This window comes from Pinus tabuliformis, chromosome 4_2, assembly GCF_031772625.1.
Source record: "Pinus tabuliformis cultivar Carrire ecotype Pingquan chromosome 4_2, CPIR1, whole genome shotgun sequence".
NCBI classification, from domain to species: domain Eukaryota; kingdom Viridiplantae; phylum Streptophyta; class Pinopsida; order Pinales; family Pinaceae; genus Pinus; species Pinus tabuliformis.
In genome coordinates this window covers 495,026,236-495,049,700 of record NC_142304.1, presented here as the reverse complement: position 1 = coordinate 495,049,700, position 23,465 = coordinate 495,026,236, and the positions used below count along the sequence as shown (strand labels likewise).

At 38.4% G+C, this 23,465-nt stretch overlaps 2 protein-coding genes across 2 annotated transcripts; both read left to right on the top strand.

Moving 5' to 3' along the window:
• The first annotated feature begins 20 nt into the window (after window positions 1–20).
• Window positions 21–3,124, top strand: LOC149170151 (disease resistance protein Roq1-like). Its single transcript, XM_089428918.1, has 4 exons — window positions 21–765; window positions 872–1,973; window positions 2,076–2,381; window positions 2,482–3,124. The coding sequence occupies exons 1-4, from the start codon at window positions 221–223 to the stop codon at window positions 2,998–3,000; spliced, it is 2,472 nt and encodes an 823-aa protein (XP_089285044.1). The 5' UTR covers window positions 21–220; the 3' UTR covers window positions 3,001–3,124.
• On the top strand, window positions 3,039–16,261 carry LOC149170150 (disease resistance protein RPP2B-like). Its single transcript, XM_089425460.1, has 4 exons — window positions 3,039–4,131; window positions 14,138–15,246; window positions 15,349–15,654; window positions 15,755–16,261. Exons 1-4 carry the CDS (start codon window positions 3,039–3,041, stop codon window positions 16,103–16,105), a joined length of 2,859 nt encoding a protein of 952 aa, XP_089281586.1. The 3' UTR covers window positions 16,106–16,261.
• The last annotated feature ends 7,204 nt before the right edge of the window (window positions 16,262–23,465 follow it).

Below are 23,465 nucleotides of genomic sequence, written 5' to 3'. Positions count from 1 at the left end.
AAGCCCCATATACACTCGTGGTGGTAGGGTTAATGTGTGTGTACAATCTCAGTGCGCTTCTGAAACCCTAACTTAATGTGTGTGTAAGAATAGCACTGCACACCAATCCTCAGAACAATCTCAGTGCGCTTGTGAAACCCTAACTTATTTCCTCTGCAAATTGCGTCCATAGCATTCACAATCACTACCTAGCATTTTCACTTCTGTTTTCCAATTTGCAATGGCTGCATCGTCTTCCATCGCTGCCCCTGCCTCCACTCCTCATTCTAGCAACAATCAGTGGCACGAAGTGTTTATAAACCACAGGGGTCCTGATACAAAGAAAACCTTCGCGAGGTCTCTCTACGTTCGCCTTCTCTCAAACGGAGTGACTGCCTTTCTGGATCAGGAGGAGTTGCAACAGGGATACAATTTTCCCTCTCAAATAAAACAAGCTATCAACACCGCCTCTGTCCACGTCGCGATCTTATCTCGCGGATATGCTGAATCAAATTGGTGCCTAGATGAGCTCCTACAAATGTTGCAGACAGAGGCTCCCATAATTCCAGTATTTTACGGTGTCTCGCCGGCTGAGGTTCGCTGGACGCGCGGTAAAAAAGGAAAATATGCTCAAGACATAGAAACCCTGGCAAAGAAGAAAACTTCTGACCCTCAAACGCAGGCGGAGAAGCCGCGATATGACGCCAACGTCATTGAAAATTGGAGAAATGCACTTGCTCAGGTGGCAGACATCAGTGGTTTTGAGCTGGAGGAGTGGAATATTGGGTGAGAATTCAACCTTTGCTTTGGATATGGTAGTATTTTATGTTTAGTAAATAGAAATAGACGTTGGTTTCTCACAATACTATCTATGTTTTTTTTAAATAAAAAGCGAGGAGGTGGAGGTGGAGCTGCTGGATAAGGTGCTTCAACGTCTGTTGGAGATTCTGAAAAAGCAAAAGCCAGATTTGCATGTGGCCAAATTTCCAACAGGTTTGGACGATAAACTGAAAGATTTTGAAGATAAAGTCGGATTGCAGCAACAGAAGAGCGCGAGACCTCAGATGCTAGGGATCTGGGGTTTAGGAGGCATAGGAAAGTCCACTTTGGCTAAGGAATTCTACAATAGAAGAAAATCTGATTATCATAGATCCTGCTTTTTGCATGACATCAAAGATAGTGCCGCTAAAGGCACTTTAAATTTGATGCAGAGAGATCTTTTTCAAAGCTTGACCCTAAAAGATGAGACTGTAAACAGTATTGATAAAGGTACAGAGATGCTGAAAGAGCCTCTCAAATCTTGTAATGCCTTAGTGATATTAGATGATGTAGATGATGTGAATCAAGTGGATGCACTTGTGCCTGAAATCCATGATCTGCACTCTAATAGTCTAATATTGATTACATCAAGAGATAAACACCTTCTCATAAGCTCTAAAGTGGAAAACTCATCCATTTATTGGTTAAGAGAGCTTAACCCAGAACACTCACAAGTTCTCTTCTGCTCCTACGCCTTCAGCCAGCGGTATCCAAGGCCAGGATTTGAATCTTTAGTAGATCGGTTCTTGGAAGCTTGTAAGGGATTGCCCCTGTCTTTAAAAGTATTTGGGGCACTTCTCTATGGAAGAGACAAATCTGACTGGGAAGACGAATTGGGCAGTCTCCAACACATGCTCCCGGACGAGATCCATAATACGTTTAAAACAAGTTATAATAAACTTAATAAAGAGGAAAAACAAATATTCTTAGATATTGCATGTTACTTTATAGGAACAGACAGAGAGACAGCCATAGCAATATGGAACAGCTCGGGCTGGAGAGGAAGGAGGGGGTTTCAAGTTCTACAAAACAAATGTCTAGCGGAAGTTGACAGTTTGGACAGGATACATATGCATGACCACGTTAGGGATTTGAGAATAGAATTTGCTGAGACTTCGTCTCCGCGTCGACTTTGGCGACGGACTAAGAACGTCGTCCACAATTTGTTATATTCTGTAAGTGTTCAGTTTCAATTATTCAATCCTGTATAGATTATGACTTTTGGATCAATTATTGAATGGACCAGTAATAACGATTGTTTTTTTTACAATGAATAGGAAATAAGGTCTGTGCGGGGAATTCGGATGGTTCACGGTGAACATGATGAAGATGTATTTGGTGTTGATGCTACTGAAGAAGCTGTTTTGGAAAGGATTTTGAGGAATTTGAAAATTCTTGATACTGAAAATGATATCTTGGAAAGCATTTTGAGGAGGGTGAAGTTACCAAATCTCTTATGGCTCAGATGGACGAAGTGTCCCCATTCGACCCTGCCTTCATGGGTTTCGGTGAAGAATTTGAAGTTTCTGGAAGCGTCAGACAGTGTATTAAACACATTGTGGGAAAGGGAAGACGAATTACAGGTAAGTAGGAATTTGTTGTGTCAACATGGTAATATTTAGTCGCTATTAAGAATGTCTTTCTTCTGATTCAAACACGTCAACATTTCTCTCTCTTTCGCAGGAACCTCTCCAGCTGGCAGAATGTTTGGAGGAGTTGCGGGCAATGAGATGTGTGTTGTTGAAGAGCATACGGTGGCTGGGGCAGTGTACAAGGCTTCGAAGGCTAATTATCTTCGGCTGCTCTGAGCTAGAGGAGCTGCCAAATATGGAAGCACTGGTATGTTTGGAAGAGCTATGCGCAGGCAATTGTCTTAAGCTGAAGAGAATACGGGGGCTGGAACAGGCTACAAAGCTTCAAAAGCTAATTGTCGAAGGGTGCTCCCAGTTAGAAGAGGTGCCGGGCATGGAAACATTGGGATGTTTGGAGGAGTTGTGGGCATATGGATGTGTGCAGTTGAAGAGCATACAGGGGTTGGCCCAGTGTACAAGACTTCGAATCCTAAGTATCTCTGGCTGCTCTGAGCTAGAGGAGCTGCCAAATATGGAAGCACTGGTATGTTTGGAAAAGCTATGGGCATGCGATTGTCTTAAGCTGAAGAGAATACGGGGCTGGAACAGGCTACAAAGCTTCAAAATGTAAGTGTCCAAGGGTGCTCCCAGTTAGAAGAGCTGCCGGGCATGTTGAAGAGCATACAGGGATTGGCCGAGCGTACAAGACTTAGAATCCTAAATATCTCCGGCTACTCTGATCTAGAGGAGCTGCCAAATATGGAAGCACTGGTATGTTTGGAAGAGCTATGGGCACGCGATTGTGTCAAGCTAAAGAGAATCAGGGGGCTGGAACAGGCTACAAAGCTTCAAAAGCTAAATGTCCAAGGGTGCTCCCAGTTAGAAGAGCTGCCGGGCATGGAAACATTGGGATGTTTGGAGGAGTTGCGGGCAAATGGATGTGTGCAGCTAAAGAGCATACAGGGGTTGGCCGAGTGTACAAGACTTCGAATCCTAAATATCTCTGGCTGCTCTGATCTAGAGGAGCTGCCAAATATGGAAGCACTGGTATGTTTGGAAGGGCTATGGGCAGGGGATTGTCTTAAGCTGAAGAGAATACGGGGGCTGGAGCAGGCGACAAGGATTCAAAATCTAATTGTTCACGGGTGCTCCCAGTTAAAAGAGCTGCCTTGCATGGAAACATTGGGATGTTTGGAGGGGTTGTGGGCAAATGGATGTGTGCAGTTGAAGAGCATACAGGGGTTGGCCGAGTGTACAAGACTTCGAATCCTAAATATCTCTGGCTGCTCTGATCTAGAGGAGCTGCCAAATATGGAAGCACTGGTATGTTTGGAAGAGCTATGGGCATGCGATTGTGTCAAGCTAAAGAGAACCAGGGGGTTAGAACAGGCTACAAAGATTCAAAAGCTAACGAGGGGGTTAGAACAGGCTACAAAGATTCAAAAGCTAATTGTCCACGGGTGCTCCCAGTTAGAAGAGCTGCCGGGCATGGAAACATTGGGATGTTTGGAGGAGTTGTGGGCAAATGGATGTGTGCAGTTGAAGAGCATACAGGGGTTGGCCGAGTGTACAAGACTTCGAATGCTAAATATTTCTGGCTGCTCTGATCTAGAGGAGCTGCCAAATATGGAAGCACTGGTATGTTTGGAAGAGCTATGGGCACGCGATTGTGTCAAGCTAAAGAGAATCAGGGGGCTGGAACAGGCTACCAAGCTTCAAAAGCTAAGTGTCAGAGGCTGTTTGGAGTTAGAAGTGGTTGAAGGTGTGGAGCATGTGTCGTTCGACATGGTTGATGTCTCGATTGTGTCAAGCTAAAGAGAATCAGGGGGCTGGAACAGGCTACCAAGCTTCAAAAGCTAAGTGTCAGAGGCTGTTTGGAGTTAGAAGTGGTTGAAGGTGTGGAGCATGTGTCGTTCGACATGGTTGATGTCTCTAAATGTCCCAGATTAGTGTGCAATGTGGAGTAGTGGAGCAGGCGGTGCGGGCAAATGAAGGCACGCTACTTACGTTCAAAGCAAAGCAGGCGGAGGCAATTTCGCAACGAGACAGGATTTATTCATTGTAAGAGGCAGACGTGATGATGCAATATATGTGGCAACTTTTATCGATAAAGGTTCGCATGAATCTGTTTTTGATGGTGAAAGCTCTTTGTTATTCACAATTTCGCTGAGTTTTCAAAGCGTTTCAATTGCTTGTATCAAAGGGGAGAAATTGATCCAGGTTATAAGTCAAATTTGAACAACATCTGGTTAAGCATGTATTCTTGATATGTATGTGAATGGTAACCACTTGTTCATTTGGTTTTGTTTTAATTATTTATATGTGCAAGGATCACTGATTTGTTTTCGATTATTTTATATGGGCTCTGGTCTCTCAAAATAATATGGGAAAAATAATGAAATAATAAAATCACATAGATAATTCTTTCATTATTCTTTCATAATAATGAAAGAATAAAATGTAAAAGAGAATCATTATTTCATATGGTCTTTCAAAACAATTTTGGAAAAATAATGAAATAATAAACTCAACAAAGACCTTAAAAAACCAATAATTCTTTTATAATAAAAGAATATAATATAAAAGAGAATAAAATAACCAAATTTACAGTAACCAATCTAAGTAAAAAAAAATCTACAATATAAAAATGAATTTATCTTATAAAATGTAAAAGAGAATTATTATTTCATATATTCTCTCAAAACAATTTGAGAAAAATAATGAAATAATAAAATAAACAAAGACATTAAAGAACCAATAATTCTTTCATAATAATGAAAGAGTAAAATGTAAACAAGAATGAAATAACAAAATTTACAGTAACCAATCTACTTAAAAAAAATCTACCATATGAAAAGGAGTTTATCTCTTATATTTCATGGAATATATATAAAAAATTCATTTTATATTATAGTAAAATGGAAAGAAATTATTTATGTAAAAGAAGTTTAAATATATAATAGTATTTTGTATTAATTTTATTTATTATTTATATATATGTATATATATAATAATGAGAATGAAAAATAAGATGATTTTTTTTTATATGTTGATTTTATTTGTATTTTAGAGTGATGTGTACAAATATCTGTCCATCATTAAAATTGAGACTTTACTCATATTGACCAGAGTAAAAATTAAAAATAAAAAATAAAATTATTAATTATAAGAAACATTTAAATAATATTAATTTATTATTTTTTTTAAATAAACATATAAATAGATAATTAAAAATCTATTAACACACCAAAATTCAATCTTATTTTTTAAGATAACTATATTTATGTCCGCTATGTTCGCTCTAAGTGGCTAGATTTTTCTTGATTTTGAGTCGCTAGATTAGTGCTCTCTGCTTACAAGTAAGTTCCATATAATGGTTTTTCGGCATAATACTGACTGATACATTCCGAACCCTGTAACTTAGATTAATGAATATCCCCGACCGCACATATTTATGAATTTACTTTTGAGATTATGGTCAAACCTAGCTTATATTATTCAACCTATGCAACCAAACATATTGATATAATTTTCCATTGAGATTGCTGTCAAACCTAATAAATCTGAACTGAAACAATCTTAATCTTATGACACAAGTCGCTTGCCCAATAGTTAGGTTCCTCACATGTTTTTATATCTGAAATACCAAGGACATTCAAAAGCACTGCAAAAGTTTCGGACACAGGAAAATCTCTAACCTGTTGAATGCCATGCTAGAATGGACACCAAAAACTCTAATTTAACGATCAGAAATGAAGGCGTCTGAGGTCCTACCAGGCTTTAAAGAATCGACTGTGGCTCCAGTTTGGATGTGAGCACCTACATGCTACTGTACACAGTCGTCACTTGCCTTAAATATGAGGCTGATGCCATAAATTTGTTTCATATACATTTGTAACCATGTGCGAAGTTAAATAATCTCTACATTCAAATATAAAACTATAACAAGTGAATCTTAGTAGCAGTGGATTTGGTGGTTTTCTTTGAGGAGCAACTTTGTATTTATTTCATCCATATTTTTTTTTTTGATAATTTATTTTTGTTGTAAATAGTAATTATTCCTGTGACTGATACATTAAGAGATTTTGTAAATAGTAATTATTCCTGTGACTGATACATTAAGAGATAAATTGAGTTAAGTGCAATTCAGATTTAGAGTGTGAATTTTCAATTTAGTTAATAAAGAGATAAACTGAGTTAAGTGCAATTTAGATTTAGAGTGTGAGTTAATTTTGTTAAGTGTGACAGTCTTATTTTGGGAAAAGTCAAATATAGAGTGTTTGCATGTTGAAGTTATTCTGAGTGAGTCTCTAATTAAAAGCCTAAATAGGCCATGTTGGGTTTATTATAATTAAATCAAGTCAAATCAAGTTTGTGTGATCAATACAACAACCACGTCGCATGCTATTGTGTGTGTCAATTTTGGTACCTTTTCTCCTCTACCTTTTCAACAAATTGGTATCAAAGGTAACGTCACAGAGCCTAGAAAGAGCTCGAAAATCTTATTAGAAATTGAGATCCAGAGCACAGAGTGCAATTGCACACAACACAAATCATTCTTCAATATTTTATTGATCACAAGAATTACAAATATATAGGACATAATACACGGACTATGACACATGGATCATGATTCTAACTCACAACATAGGAATCAATAGCTTCTAGACTGATGCCTAGGGATTCACAATGACAACTACATATGACATGGAAGCATTACTTCAAACACCCTTCCTTAATGCTTACATGGAAAACATATTACAACAACAATAAATAGATATATGTCTCACTAGTCTTCATCAACGCCCACATCCACTCTGGAATCTCGCAAACATCGCTCTTTCACCACTACATCTTCGAGTTGTTACTTGACCTCTATTTAAAATGTAATCGCCTCTGACCATCATTGATGAACTTTGCAAGATCAACAATATTGACACCTCGGCTCGTCAGGGTTTCCACGATAAGTATGAACCATCCTATGGACCAACCACCATCTGTCAGATATTTCAGTTTTAGCTATCCGTAAGTTAATAGGATGGAGGTATGGATACCCAATGTGCTCAAGCGCTGATCAAACAACTTGACCTTACACAAGAATTGATGTTTTGGACACCGGGGTTTCCATTTTAAGGACCACCAACCCTTTTTATAACCAACATTACAAACATACAAGAATTGATTTTTCGGACACCGGGGCTTCCAATTTAAGAACCATCAATCATTTGTATAACCAATAAAAAACACACAATCAACTCACGCCACACAATAGAAGAGCTTAAATCTCTTTTACTTTTAAAATAGTTTGAGAAGTGATTCTGATAGCTACCCATCACTATCTGATTCTGACATGTCATCCATGTTGGCCATGTTTGCAATTTCCTTTCCATTTAGAATATCCCTTGCATGAGTTCTACAATTAGAGACAGTATGTCCATACTTGTGACAGTAGAAGCATTCTGTTGAACCCTTTGTTTTTTTCATTTTGCCTTTGGAAAATAGTGCAAGTTCATGTTGACCACCAACATGTGACCCCTCTATATTTGCCCTTTTTTCATAAGCTAAAAGTGATGATATCATTCCTTCTAATGATTGAGAAGACATTTGGCTTAATGTGAATACAATGTCTCTATATTTGGGAGATAAGCTATTGAATAGAAATGCTTTAGCATCATCTATTTCTACCTTAGCACCGATTTCAACCCATTTCCCAAAGAGAGACATTAACTCATTTTTATGATTAGAGAGAGGTGTCCCATCATGCATTTTGAGACTAAAGCGCTGCAGTTTTAAGGAGAACTTTGCGTTCATAGCCTTTTCAGTTCCCAGATTTCATAAGCCGATTTCATTAAATCAATCAAATGCATTTGAGGGTCTAAAAGACCCAATCCAATTATAACCTTATCCTTGTATTATTTCTTTTCCCATTCAACGAAAAGCTTGGCATCAGTGGGAGCCTTTTCGGTTCTTTTTACTGTACTCCACAAACCTCTATTCATAAGATGCATTTGAATTTTAACTTTCCAGGTATGAAAATTGATGCCATTAAATTTCTCTAAAGGAAAAGAGTCCATGTTACCTCTTTTCTTTTTTCAAATGTGAGATCTGTGGATCTGATTCTTCTCCCACCTTACCGACACTAGATTGACCATATTTGCTTGAAACTGATGACACTGGAGAAATTATGCAATCTCTCTGGCCAATAGAGCTCATACTCAAACTGAGATCATGAGATTGAATATCATTACCATTGTGCAATTTAGCTTGCAACACGCGAATTTCCCTCAATCGATTTGATCTTATCTATTAAATGTCAACGCTTCCTCCCGTGGAGCTTCACCTTAGCACCTCCACTTGCAACCACAACAGCCAAATCTCTATACTCGCAGATCGAGCCAGTAAGGCATAACAACATTCAACAGCTTTCAACTGAATCATCCTACGTCAACCTTTGATCCTCAAAATCTAACAACGATGATACAATGTCTCTTATCGGCTTGCAACTACAACAATTGCATAGATCCGCTGCTCTTCAAACTTCAACCGAAACAGTGATGCTGCGCAGAACACATCAAAATGAGAAGACGCCCATAAAAGCATACAACCAACACTACAATGTATGCATAAAAAAATAAAATGGATGCAAAAAACTATTAGAAAAACACAGATTATTGGTGGGTTAAATTTGCAGCGCGCCTTTTCTAGTTCGCAATTTTTTCAATGCTCTGCTAATCCTAAATTCTGACACATATTCTCTATACAATCTCAGTTATTCCACCCTTGGCTGCCAAACATAGCTGGCCTTTTGTTTGTCAAATATTACCTTTCATTGGCTCTAATACCATATCAAAAATTGAGATCGGAAGCACAGAGTGCAATTGCACACAACACAAATCACTCTTCAATATTTTATTGATCACAAGAATTATAAATATATAGTACATAATACATGGACTATGACACATCTAGATTATGATTCCAACTCACAACATAGGAATCAATAGCATCTAGACAGATGCTTAGAAACTCACAATGACAACTATATATGACATGGAAGCATTACTTCGAACAAATCTAAGGAACCGGTGATAAGAAACCAATAGTGCAAACTATATTCCCTTCTATTAATCAAATATCATATTACATATATATAGGAGTATTATCTCAAGATAGGAAAACTATCTTGGACACACAATCTGTTGGTTGAGAGAATATCTCAACCACACACCAAACTAGGAACATAGTTAGAAACAGACTTCTCTAGTTAGAAAGACACAACTGAGACAAATAGGAATTAAATATTCCAACACACCCCCTTAATTATTACTTGTCTCGATATCAATATGCAAACTCTACATCTAGTCCAGTCTCGTAATTACATCTTGTACCTTGTTCATGCAATTGTCGGTGTCCATATAAAGGAACAACCATCTACCGAAATGCATGGGTTCTCAACCGCTGCAGCCGCCAGTGTATTAAGAAGTCCTTCACATACATGGTTCATCCAACCTCTCGATGAACTCCCCATAAATATAAAATTTCACCTCATGGAGTCTAAAACCAATATGGCCCACCCAAGTGTATCCATCCCGCATGACAGACTCTTCCAGGGTGTTAAAACTCTCTTATAGAGGGAACACATAACAAAGGGCATGCATGTCTCTCTGGGTCTTACAGCACAGTAGGTACATAAAACATTTCAAGACCACAACTAACCATTACAAATGAGTATATGGCATGTAGATTTGTTCTAATTATAATATGTGACTCATACTAGACCATGAGTCTGCTCCACAAACTCACACTAATTCACACACACTCGATTGTTCATCATTTTCCAATCTTTGATGCAGCTCCTTTAATGCCGTCTTCACTGTCATGTATTCATTATATTTGTTTGTTAAGCATTCCTGCAAATAAATTTGTCTATTTTTGGAATGGCCACTTCCAACACAGACACAAATGTGTGACAATAGTTGGCCAAACTAAATGCCACTATATTCTTTTAACCAGAATTACATCACCGACATAACACTTTCTAAAAAAAATAAAAAATTTAACAATGGCATTCTCCAGATGACAAATCAGCTCTCCAAACTTGGTTCTAAGGCTCTTATGACACATCTCCTTTGCGCTTCCAGAGGATCCAGCTGCAACATATTCACGTCGGTTCACTATCATCCAGTTCTGCCCTCCACAGGTCACGTAGCCTAACAGGTAGGCCACCAGACGCGAAGAAGGCAGCGTCCACACCAGAAAATAATTACACAACATTCATTACCCAAACTAGCCAGAAGAAATGGTCAAGCAGGTAAGGTCCTGATATTGAGCTCTGCTCCAATAAGGTCTTTTATGGTCCAAATTCTCTATTGATTTCAGCGCTACAGTCGAGGATCCCAGTCTTCATACCTCCCTCTATTCCCAATAAGCTCTGTACGACTTTTGCTTTCAAAATTATGGCCTAAAATTGGGTAAGACCTTTGATTCATTGGGCAAAAGGATTTGTTAGAGATGGATCCATCAAAAACTGGGTGCTCGAAAAGTTTGCAGATATTCTTTGTGATCCGGAGACATGTATGATCATAGTAGAATATGAAGATAATTTATCCCAGTTGGCCCCAATTCTATCGTGTGCAGACTAGAAGCTTCTCCATACCACAAAAAACTCATTGTGCACTTAGATTCTCTCTTCACCTCCACGTTGACAGCAACCTCTCACAACAGGGTTCAAAACTCGACAACAGAAGTATCTACGACTGCAGCCTTTAGCTCATGCGCACCAACAGAGCACACCCAACACCAACAAATTCTCCCAAGAATGACAAGCTCCTCCAGAGTCCCACTTTTGACTAGGAATCTTCCAATTCTAATGCAACTTCCTCTAGAAAATTGACTGGAAAAATTAGCAACGGATTCTTAATAAAACCAACGATTTGCAGGGGTGTTCGATCTCCCGTCAGTTTAAAAACAGTCTTCAAAACTCGTCCACACCAGATCCAGATCCGCAGTCTCAACACATATGCATAGAATCGGTCAATGCAATAGATTTGTGCTCCAACATATCCGCCCTATCCACTGAGTGCTGCCACCAACTGCTACTCGACAATGACCCTAGATCCTTCGATCTCACTGTTGACTACTCAACATAAACAACCAGCTCCACGTAGGCGGTTCTCCAACGTACAAGCAATACTCAGTGTCACGCCCCTACACTGGCTGTACTCTTCCAACCGCACTATAGCGAGGTGCGACACTACCAACCGTTTTCTTTTACTTACGATTGTATACTATGCCTAACATTCCATACTTAGTTTATTTTTTCATTACCAAGTATTATCTTTGTCCTTTATACAGTGAAAGCCATAACATTCACATAAACATCATTATACAATAGAAATGCACAATAGTGTAAAGGGAGGGGCAACTCCCTGCAATATGAGTCTGCCTGAATCAATATATATAATCTTCTTTTATAAGTACAAGTTAAATCTTGGGAAACCCCAAATTTACACTTAGCCAATTTTCAACTTTCGGCAAACTCGGTTTCCCAGCTCGTCGGCACCTCCGCACGGTCGCCGCACGACTCACCAACCCTTCGTTCACCTTGTCGCACAATCGTGTTGTTTGCCCAACTTGGGCGCGCCTCATCGTAACCAAGTCGCCACACACGGGCGCCTCTGCACAAGTCACACCTCCGTTCACAACTCCAACACTTCATCGTTTCCATCGTTTCGTCGTGCACGGCGTGCCCTACCCAAGTCGCTCGTCCGCACGATTCTTCGTTTCGTCGTGCCTCCACTTGGCCGCCTGTCCGCACGTCCACCCGTTCACCCAAACTTGTTCACCCGAACAACTTCACCCGAGTCGCCACACGATTTCACCCGGTTCGCCTGAACAACCTCACCCAGGTCGCCACACGACTTCACTCGGCTCGCCCGAATGACTTCACCCGGTTTGCCAGAACGACCTTGCCCGAGTTTCCTGCCCGACGACCTTGCCCGAGTTCTGCTTGAACGACCTCGCCCGAGTTCTGCTTAAACGACCTTGCCCGAGTCCTGCCTGAACAACCTTGCCCGAGTTCTGCTTGACGACCTCGCCCAAGTTTTCTGCATGAGTTTCCTGCACGAGTTTTTCACCCGAGTTTTCTGCACGAGTTTTTTCGCCCGAGTTTCTCACCCGAGTTTTTCACCCGACTTTTCTGAACGAGTTTTCCACCCGAGTTCCGCCCATCATGCGGGCTCATCCACGCACCACAGAACTCCTTGTTCGAACTCGTGTTGATCGAATGATGGTTGTTTGCCTCCAAACGCCCTCCAATATATACGGGCGGGTGGCGGGTTATGTCACCCGGCTGACCCACGCCCAACGCCCAAGCCGACTCGTTCACAATGTGTTGTCTCACCCAGGAGGAGGGTCGGCCCGCCCAACTCATGGGACCGCCCCCTCAACTCGCCCAACACCTTATAAACTCGTCCAAGGTTCATTTCGTTTCACATTTCGCATGGTTGAGTCGCCTTGCCCATCGCATGGACCGCAGGTCCATACATCCTCCCCCACTTGAAGTCATTGTCGTCCTCGACAATATCTCATCCCGGCAATCATCTGTCACCAAGATCACCATACCAAGGTATACACCCCATCAGTATGTCACATATCGGAAAATCATCCCAATTCATGATCATCAACCACCTTGTCACAATCTCCACATGCTGCTCTCCATCATGGAAGGCTGGCCCCTCCATCTCAAGCTACATGCCCACTGCAACGTATCGTGTTGACCTCATCATATATCGTCCTTGTGTGAACTGCTGCCATGATACTCCAACAAATGCTAACACATCTCTGTACACGTCGGCCCCCATGTTTGAACTAGTTGGGTAGCTAATCCAACTGTCACGCTCAAACCATGAGAATGCACATCCTCATGCCACCATCAGTTGTTTCTCAAAACATCCTGTCACATCATGAACTTGATCAAGAATCCATCTCCATATAAGTGTAAGCCATGCTCAGGTCCATGAAGTAATCTCCATCTCATCTGCAACATGTTATCCATGATGTTTTCTATCCAACATCATTATCATCTGCAAAACATCCATCTCCTCAAAGTGAAGAGATCATCTCATCAAATGCCAACTCTCGATGTGCCACATCCAGGTCCATGAAGCAACCTCCATCATATCTGCAATGTGCCATCCCTCAAGTTTGTCATAGAAACAAGTATACACCTATCCCATCTCTCCATGTACTGCCCATGATCATAGATCAATCAGCTCCCATGTGTCAAAGGTGGTTAAGTCTCGGCTCAACCCATGCCCAAAGTGTTGCCACCAAGGCATCATCAGTGTTGTAACTCCATCAAGTCACAACAATCTCATGTCATCATGAGCTCCATGAGTCATCTCCAACCAACATCTTGGCAAGCATACAAGTCTCAGCCCAAAGGTCTCTGCAAGATGCCTCAACTCTCCATGTAGTAGGAATGTTCCATAGTCTGCTCACAACTCCATCCAAGTCCATGGCCTTGTTGTACAAGAGTGCACAACCTCTCTATCAGCTCATAAGTAATAAGTCTCCATGTCACACCAGCAAATCCACCTGCACAACATCCCTGCCTTGGTACTCCTCATTGGATGCCCATAAATGACACCTCTACAAGTGCTCATGCATAATGTCCCTTTGCTTTGGATATGGTAGTATTTTATGTTTAGTAAATAGAAATACACGTTGGTTTCTCACAATGCTATCTATGTTTTTTTTTTTTTTAGTAAAAAGTGAGGAGGTGGAGGTGGAGCTGCTGGATAAGGTGCTTCAACGTCTGTTGGAGATTCTGAAAAAGCAAAAGCCAGATTTGCATGTGGCCAAATTTCCAACAGGTTTGGACGATAAACTGAAAGATTTTGAAGATAAAGTCGGATTGCAGCAACAAAAGAGCGCGAGACCTCAGATGTTAGGGATCTGGGGTTTAGGTGGAATAGGAAAGTCCACTTTGGCCAAGGAATTCTACAATAGAAGAAAATCTGACTATCATAGATCCTGCTTTTTGCATGACATCAAAGATAGTGCCGCTAAAGGCACTTTAAATTTTATGCACAAAGATCTTTTTAAAAGCTTGACCTTAAAAGATGAGACTGTAAATAGTGTTGATAAAGGTACAGAGATGCTGAAAGAGCCTCTCAAATCTTGTAATGCCTTAGTGATATTAGATGATGTAAATGATGTGAATCAAGTGGATGCACTTGTGCCTGAAATCCATGATCTGCACTCTAATAGTTTAATATTGATTACATCAAGAGATAAACACATTCTCATAAGCTCAAAAGTGGAAAACTCATCCATTTATTGGTTAAGAGAGCTTAACTCAGAACACTCACAAGTTCTCTTCTGCTCCTACGCCTTCAGCCAGCGGTATCCAAGGCCAGGATTTGAATCTTTAGTAGATCGGTTCTTGGAAGCTTGTAAGGGATTGCCCCTGTCTTTAAAAGTATTTGGGGCACTTGTTTATGGAAGAGACAAATCTGACTGGGAAGACGAATTGGGCAGTCTCCAACACATGCTGCCGGACGAGATCCATAATACGTTTAAAACAAGTTATAATAAACTAAATAAAGAGGAAAAACAAATATTCTTAGATATTGCATGTTACTTTATAGGAACAGACAGACAGACAGCCATAGGAATATGGAACAGCTCGGGCTGGAGAGGAAGGAGGGGGTTTCAAGTTCTACAGAACAAATGTCTAGCGGAAGTTGACAGTTCGGACAGGATACGTATGCATGACCATGTTAGGGATTTGAGAATAGAATTTGCTGAGACTTCGTCTCCGCGTCGACTTTGGCGACGGACTAAGAACGTCGTCCATAATTTGTTATATTCTGTAAGTGTTCAGTTTCAATTATTCAATCCTGTATAGATTATGACTTTTGTATCAATTATTGAATGGACCAGTAATAACGATTGTTTTTTTAACAATGAATAGGAAATAAGGTCTGTGCGGGGAATTCGGATGGTTCACGGTGAACATGATGAAGATGTATTTGGTGTTGATGCTACTGAAGAAGCTGTTTTGGAAAGGATTTTGAGGAATTTGAAAATTCTTGATACTGAAAATGATATCTTCGAAAGCATTTTGAGGAGGGTGGAGTTACCAAATCTATTATGGCTCAGATGGAAGAAGTGTCCCCACTCGACCCTGCCTTCATGGGTTTCGGTGAAGAATTTGAAGTTTCTGGAAGCGTCAGGCAGTGTATTAAACACACTGTGGGAAAGAGAAGGCGAATTACAGGTAAGTAGGAATTTGTTATGTCAACATGGTAATATTTAGTCGCTATTAAGAATGTCTTTCTTCTGATTCAAACACGTCAACATTTCTCTCTCTTTCGCAGGAACCTCTCCAGCTGGCAGAATGTTTGGAGGAGTTGTGGGCAAATGGATGTGTGCAGTTGAAGAGCATACAGGGATTGGCCGAGTGTACAAGACTTCGATTCCTAAATATCTCCGGCTGCTCTAATCTAGAGGAGCTGCCAAATATGGAAGCACTGGTATGTTTGGAAGAGCTATGGGCACTCGATTGTGTCAAGCTAAAGAGAATCAGGGGGCTGGAACAGGCTACAAAGCTTCAAAAGCTAAGTGTCAGAGGCTGTTTGGAGTTAGAAGTGGTTGAAGGTGTTGAACATATGTCGTTCGACATGGTTGATGTCTCTAAATGTCCCAGATTAGTGTGCAGTGTGGAGTAGTGGAGCAGGCGGCGCGGGCAAATGAATGCACACTACTTACGTTCAAAGCAAAGCAGGCGGAGGCAATTTCGCAACGAGACAGATAATTTATTCATTGTAAGAGGCAGAGGTGATGAGGCAACTTTTATCGATAAAGGTTCGCATGAATCTGTTTTTGATGGTGAAAGCTCTTTAGTTTTCAAAGCGTTTCAAGTGCTTGTATCAAAGGGGAGAAATTGATCCAGGTTATAAGTCAAATTTGAATAACATCTGGTTAAGCATGTATTCTTGATATGTATGTGAATGGTAACCACTTGTTCATTTGGTTTTGTTTTAATTATTTAATAAGATCCTTAACTTTTATATGTGCAAGGATCACTGATTTGTTTTTCGATTATTTTATATGGTCTCTGATCTCTCAAAACAATTTGGCAAAAATAATGAAATAATAAAATCACAAAGATAATTTTTTATAATAATGAAAGAATAAAATGTGAAAGAGAACCATTATTCTATATGGTTTCTTGAAACAATGAAATAATAAACTTAACAAAGACCTTAAAGAACCAATAATTCTTTCATAATGAAATAATAAAATATAAAAGAGAATGAAATAACCAAATTTACAGTAACCAATCTACGTAAAAAAAAATCTACAAAATGAAAAGGAATTTATCTTATAAAATGTAAAAGAGAACGATTATTTCATATATTCTCTCAAAACAATTTGGAAAAAATAATGAAATAATAAAATCAACACAGACATTAAAAAACCAATAATTCTTTCATAATAATGAAAGAGTAAAATGTAAAAAAGAATGAAATAACCCATCTACGTAAAAAAGAAATCTACAATATAAAAAGGAGTTTATCTTTTATATTTCATACAATGGAATATATAAATTAATTTTATATTGGAAAGAAATTATTTATTTCATATATATATATATATAATTAATTTTATATTATAGTAAAATGGAAAGAAATTATTTATTTTAGACTTGGTATTTAAATAAGATTTGTTTAAGAGGTTTATTTTATTTATACTTTAGAGTGATGTGTAAAATTCTCTGTTCGGACATTAAAGTTAAAACTTTACTCATATTGACTATAGCAAAAATTAAAAATAAAAATAAAATTATTAATTATACAAAATATTTAAATAATATTAATTTAATATTTTTTTAAAATAAACTTATAAATAAATAATTAAAAATTTAGAGTTTAGGCTTCTGTGATTTTACAAAAGATTTTTCAGCGAAGATCACAGGAAACATCATTTGTCGACAGGTTTCGAACCAGCCAGTATGGTTCATCTTCAGGACAAGTTGAAGAAACAGATCCAACTTAGCAAGTTAAATAGACGGAGCAGAGCCTCCAACGGCTAAAAACACCAACAGCTACTTTTGACTAGGTAGGGGGTCAAAAGTAGCCGTTGGAGACTCTGCTCCGTCTATTTAACTTGCTAACCTGGATTTGTTTCTTCAACTTGTCCTGACAACAAAACTCGTCGACAAATGATGTTTCATGTGATCTTTGCCTTCGACAAATGATGTTTCATGTGATCTTTGCCTTGCTAAGCTGGATCTGTTTCTTCAACTTATCCTGACGATTAAAAAATCTTTTGTAAAATTAAAAATCTATTAACACACCAAAATTCAATCTTATTCTTTACACTAACTATATTTATGTTCGCTATGTTCGCTGTAAGTGGCTAGAGTTGTCATTGCTTTGAGTCGCTAGATTAGTGCTCTCTGCTTACAAGTAAGTTCCATATAATGGTTTTTCGGCATAATACTGACTGATACATTCCGAACCCTGTAACTTAGATTAATGAATATCCCCGACCGCACATATTTATGAGTTTACTTTTGAGATTATGGTCAAACCTAACTTATATTATTCAACCTATGCAACCAAGCATATTGATATAATTTTCCATTGAGATTGCGGTCAAACCTAATAAATCTGAACCGAAACAATCTTAATCTTATGACACAAGTCGGTTGCCCAATAGTTAGGTTCCTCACATGTTTTTTTATCTGAAATACCAAGGACATTCAAAAGCACTGCAAAAGTTTCGGACACAGGAAAATCTCTAACCTGTTGAATGCAATGCTATAATGGACACCAAAAACTCTAATTTAACGATCAGAAATGAAGGCGTCTGAGGTCCTACCAGGCTTTAAAGCATCGACTGTGGCTCCAGTTTGGATGTGAGCACCTACATGCTGTTGTACACAGTCGTCACTTACCTTAAATATGAGGCTGATGCCATAAATTTGTTTCATATACATTCGTAACCATATGCGAAGTTAAAAAATCTCTACATTCAAATATAAATCTATAACATGTGAATCTTAGTAGCAAATATAAATCTATAACATGTGAATCTTAGTAGCACTGGATTTGGTGGGTTTTTTAGAGGAGCAACATTGTATTTATTTCATCAATATTTATTTATTTTTCTGATAATTTATTTGTGTTGTAAATAGTAATTATTCTTGTGACTGATGTATGAAGAGATAAATTGAATTAAGTGCAATTTAGATTTAAAGTGTGAATTAATTTAGTTAATGAAGAAATAACCTAAATTAAGTGTAATTTAGATTTAGAGTGTGAGTTAATTTAGTTAAGTGTGGCAGTCTTATTTTGGGAAAAGTCAAATATAGGGTGTTTGCATGTTGAAGTTATTTTGGGTTGGTTTCCAACTAAAAGGGTAAATACGCCATGTTGGGTTTATTATAATTAAATCAAGTCAAATCAAGTTTGTGTGATCAATAGAACAACCGCAACTCATGTTATTGTGTGTGTGTAAATTTTGGTACATTTTCTTCTCTACCTTTTCAACAAATTGGTATCAAAGGTAAGGTCACAGAGCCTACAAAGAGCTAGAAAATGTAAGGTCACAGAGCCTAGAAAGAGCTAGAAAATCTTATCAGAAATTGAGATCCAGAGCACAAAGTGCAATTGCACACAACACAAATCATTCTTCAATATTTTATTGATCACAAGAATTACAAATATAAATCATTCTTCAATATTTTATTGATCACAAGAATTACAAATATAAATCATTCTTCAATATTTTATTGATCACAAGAATTACAAATATATAGGATATAATGCACGGACTATGACACATGGATCATGATTCTAACTCACAACATTGGAATCAATAGCTTCTAGACTGATGCCTAGGACTCACAATGACAACTACATATGACATGGAAGCATTACTTCGAACACCCTCTCTTAATGCTTACATGGAAAATATATTACAACAACAATAAATAAATATATGTCTCACTAGTGTTCATCAACACCCAAATCCACTCTGGAATCTCGCAAACATCGCTCTTTCACCACCACATCTTCGAGTTGTTACTTGACCTCCATTTAAAATGTAACCGCTCTGACCATCATTGATGAACTTTGCAAGATCAACAATATTGACACCTCGGCTCGTCAGGGTTTCCGCGATAAGTATGAACCATCCTATGGACCAACCACCATCTGTCAGATATTTCACTTTCGGCAATCCGTCATTTAATAGGATGGAGGTATGGATACTCAATGTGCTCAAGAGCTGATTAAACAACTTGACCTTACACAAGAATTGATGTTTTGGACACTGGGGCTTCCATTTTAAGGACCACCAACCCTTTTTATAACCAACATTAGAAACATACAAGAATTGATTTTTCGGACACCGAGGCTTCCAGTTTAAGAACCATCAATCATTTTTATAACCAATAAAAAAACACACAATCAACTCACACCACACAATAGAAGAACTTAAATCTCTTTTACTTTTAAAATAGTTTGAGAGGTGATTCTGATGGCCACTCATCACTATCTGATTCTGACATGTCATCCAAGTTGGCTATGTTTGCAGTTTCCTTTCCATTTAGAATATCCCTTGCACGAGTTCTACAATTCCAGATGGTATGTCCATATTTGTGACAGTAGAAGCATTCTGTTGAACCCTTTGTTTTTTTCATTTTGCCTTTGGAAAATAGTGCAAGTTCATGTTGACCACCAACATCTGAACCTTCTGTATTTGCCCTTTTTTCCTCAGCTAAAAGTGATGATACCATTCCTTCTAATGATTGAGAAGACATTTGGCTTAATGTGAATACAATGTTGCTATATTTGGGAGATAAGCTATTTAATAGAATTGCTTTAGCATCATCTGTTTCTACCTTAGCACCAATTTCAGCCAATTTCCCAAAGAGAGACATTAACTCATTTATATGATTAGAGAGAGGTGTCTCATCATGCATTTTGAGACTAAAGAGTTGCAGTTTTAAGGAGAACTTTGCGTTCATAGCCTTTTCTCCAAATAGCTTACTCAAATGGTCCCAGATTTCATAAGCCAATTTCATTAAATCAATCAAATACATTTGAGTGTCTGAAAGACCCAATCCAATTATAACCTTAGCCTTATCTTATTTCTCCAAATAGCTTACTCAAATGTTCCCAGATTTCATAAGCCAATTTCATTAAATCAATCAAATACATTTGAGTGTCTAAAAGACCCAATCCAATTATAACCTTAGCCTTGTCTTATTTCTTTTCCTATTCAACGAAAAGCTTGGCATCAGTAAGAGACTTTTCGGTTCCTTTTACTATACTCCACAAACCTCTATTCATAAGATGCAATTGAATTTTAACTTTCCGTGTATGAAAATTGATGCCATTAAATTTCTCTAAAGGAAGAGAGTCCATGTTACTGCTTTTCTTTTTTTCAAATCCGAGATCTGCAGATCTGATTCTTCTCCCACATTACTGACAACAGATTGACCATATTTGCTTGAAACTGATGATACTGGAGAAATTATGCAATCTCTCTGGCCAATAGAGCTCATACTCAAACTAAGATCATGAGATTGAATATCATTATCGTTGTGCAATTTAGCTTGCAACACGTGAATTTCCCTCGATCGATTTTATCTGATCTAATAAATGTCAACGCTTCCTCCCGTGGAGCTTCACCTTAGCACCTCCACTCGCAACCACAACAGCCAAATTTCTATGCTCGCAGATTGAGCCAGCAAGGCATAACAACATTCAACAACTTTCAACTGAATCGTCCTACGCCAACCTTTGATCCTCAAAATCTAACATCGATGATACAATGTCTCTTATCAGTTTGCAACTACAACAATTGCATAGCTCCGCTGCTCCTCAAACTTTAACCGAAACAGTGATGTTGCACAGATCACATCAAAATGACAAGACACCCATAAAAGCATACAACCAACACTGCAACGTATGCATAAAAAAATAAAATGGCTGCAAAAATCTATTAGAAAAACACAGATTGCTGGTGGGTTAAATTTGCAGCACGCCTTTTCTGGTTCGCAATTTTCTCAATGCTCAGCTAATCCTAAATTCTGACACATATTCTCTACACAATCTCAGTCATTGATCCAAAGAAGTTCCACCCTCGGCTGCCAAACATAGTTAGCCTTTTGTTTGTCAAATATCAGCTTTCATTGGCTCTGATACCATATCAGAAATTGAGATCGAGAGCACAGAGTGCAATTGCACACAACACAAATCACTTTTCAATATTTTATTGATCACAAGAATTATAAATCACAGAGTATGACACATACACATCTGGATTATGGTTCCAACTCACAACATAGGAATCAATAGCTTCTAGATAGATGCCTATGAACTCATAATGACAACTACATATGACATGGAAGCATTACTTCGAACAAATCTAAAGAACCACATCTGGATTATGATTCCAACTCACAACATAGGAATCAATAGTTTCTAGATAGATACCTATGAACTCACAATGACAACTACATATGACATGGAAGCATTACTTCGAACAAATCTAAAGAACCGGTGATAAGAAACCGATAGTGCAAACTACCTTCCCTTCTATTAATCAAATATCATATTACATATATACAGGAGTATTATCTCAAGATAGGAAAACTATCTTGAACACACAATCTGTTGATTGAGAGAATATCTCAACCACACACCAAACTAGGAACATAGTTAGGAACAAACTCCTCTAGTTAGAAAGGCACAACTGAGACAGGTAGGAATTAAATATTCCAACACACCCCTTTAATGAGTACTTGTCTCGATAACAATATGCAAAGTCTACATCTGGTTCAGTCTCGTAATTACACCTTGTACCTTGTTCATGCAATTGTCGATGTCCATATAAAGGAACAACCATCTACCGAAATGCATGCGTTCCCCACCGCTGCAACCGCCAGTCTACTAGGAAGTCCTTCGCATACATGGTTCATCCAACCTCTCGATGAACTCTCCCTAAATATAAAATTTTACCTCATGGAGTCTAAAACCAATATGGCCCATCCAAGTGTATCCATCCCGCATGACACACACTTCCACGGTGTTAAAACTCTCTTACAGAGGGAACACATAACAAATGGTATGCATGCCTCTTTGGGTCTTACAGCACAGCAGATACATAAAACATTTCAAGACCACAACTAACCATTACAAATGAGTATATGACATGTAGATTTGTTCTAATTACAATATGTGACTCATACTAGACCATGAGTTGTTCCACAAACTCACACTAATTCACACACACTCGATTGTCCATCATCTTCCAATCTTTGATGCGGCTCCTCTAATACCATCTTCACTGTCATGTATTCATTATCTCTGTTTGTTAAGCATTCCTGCAAATAAATTTGTCTATTGTTGGAATTGCCACTTCCAACACAGACACAAATGTGTGACAATAGTTGGCCAAACTAAATGCCACTATATTTTTTTAACCAGAATTACATCACCGACACAACACTTTCTAAAAAAATAAAATTTTAACAATGGCATTCTCCAGATGAAAAATCGGCTCTCCAAACTTGGTTCTAAGGCTCTTATGACACATCCCCTTTGCACTTACAGTTGTCCTATGATTAACTAGTAATTTGAAGCACGAACTACCATGTACCATGATTGCGTTGTTTTGTACTCCTTCGGGCATTTACATGTGGCTATAAATAATGCAATTTCCTCCAAGTAGTCTGGTATGGCTTTGACTCGGAATAGGTCGACATTTGGCAACTGATCATCTACCTACCCTCTGGCTTTGCCTGAATCTAACCGAGAAAGATGATCAGGGCCCACGTTTTGTCTCCCTGGCTTGTTGATTACTTCAGATGTAAATTCCTAGAATAGAAAAATCCATCTACAAATCCTTCCTTCAAATATAGGCTTGTTCACCAAGTACTTTAGGGTGGAATGCTCAGTGAAGAATTTGAACAGACCCCACAAAAGATAGTGCCAAAACTTTTGTAGTGAATACACCATCATGAGCACTTCATTCTTAGTTGAGGTATAATTCCTTTCCACCATGGATAAT

Coding starts and splice junctions, on each gene's coding strand:
- LOC149170151 (XM_089428918.1), top strand. CDS start 221: ATGGCTGCATCGTCTTCCATCGCTGCCCCTGCCTCCACTCCTCATTCT. Junction 766..871: donor CTGGAGGAGTGGAATATTGG/GTGAGAATTCAA, acceptor TTAAATAAAAAG/CGAGGAGGTGGAGGTGGAGC. Junction 1,974..2,075: donor TCCACAATTTGTTATATTCT/GTAAGTGTTCAG, acceptor TACAATGAATAG/GAAATAAGGTCTGTGCGGGG.
- LOC149170150 (XM_089425460.1), top strand. CDS start 3,039: ATGTTGAAGAGCATACAGGGATTGGCCGAGCGTACAAGACTTAGAATC. Junction 15,247..15,348: donor TCCATAATTTGTTATATTCT/GTAAGTGTTCAG, acceptor AACAATGAATAG/GAAATAAGGTCTGTGCGGGG. Junction 15,655..15,754: donor AAAGAGAAGGCGAATTACAG/GTAAGTAGGAAT, acceptor TCTCTTTCGCAG/GAACCTCTCCAGCTGGCAGA.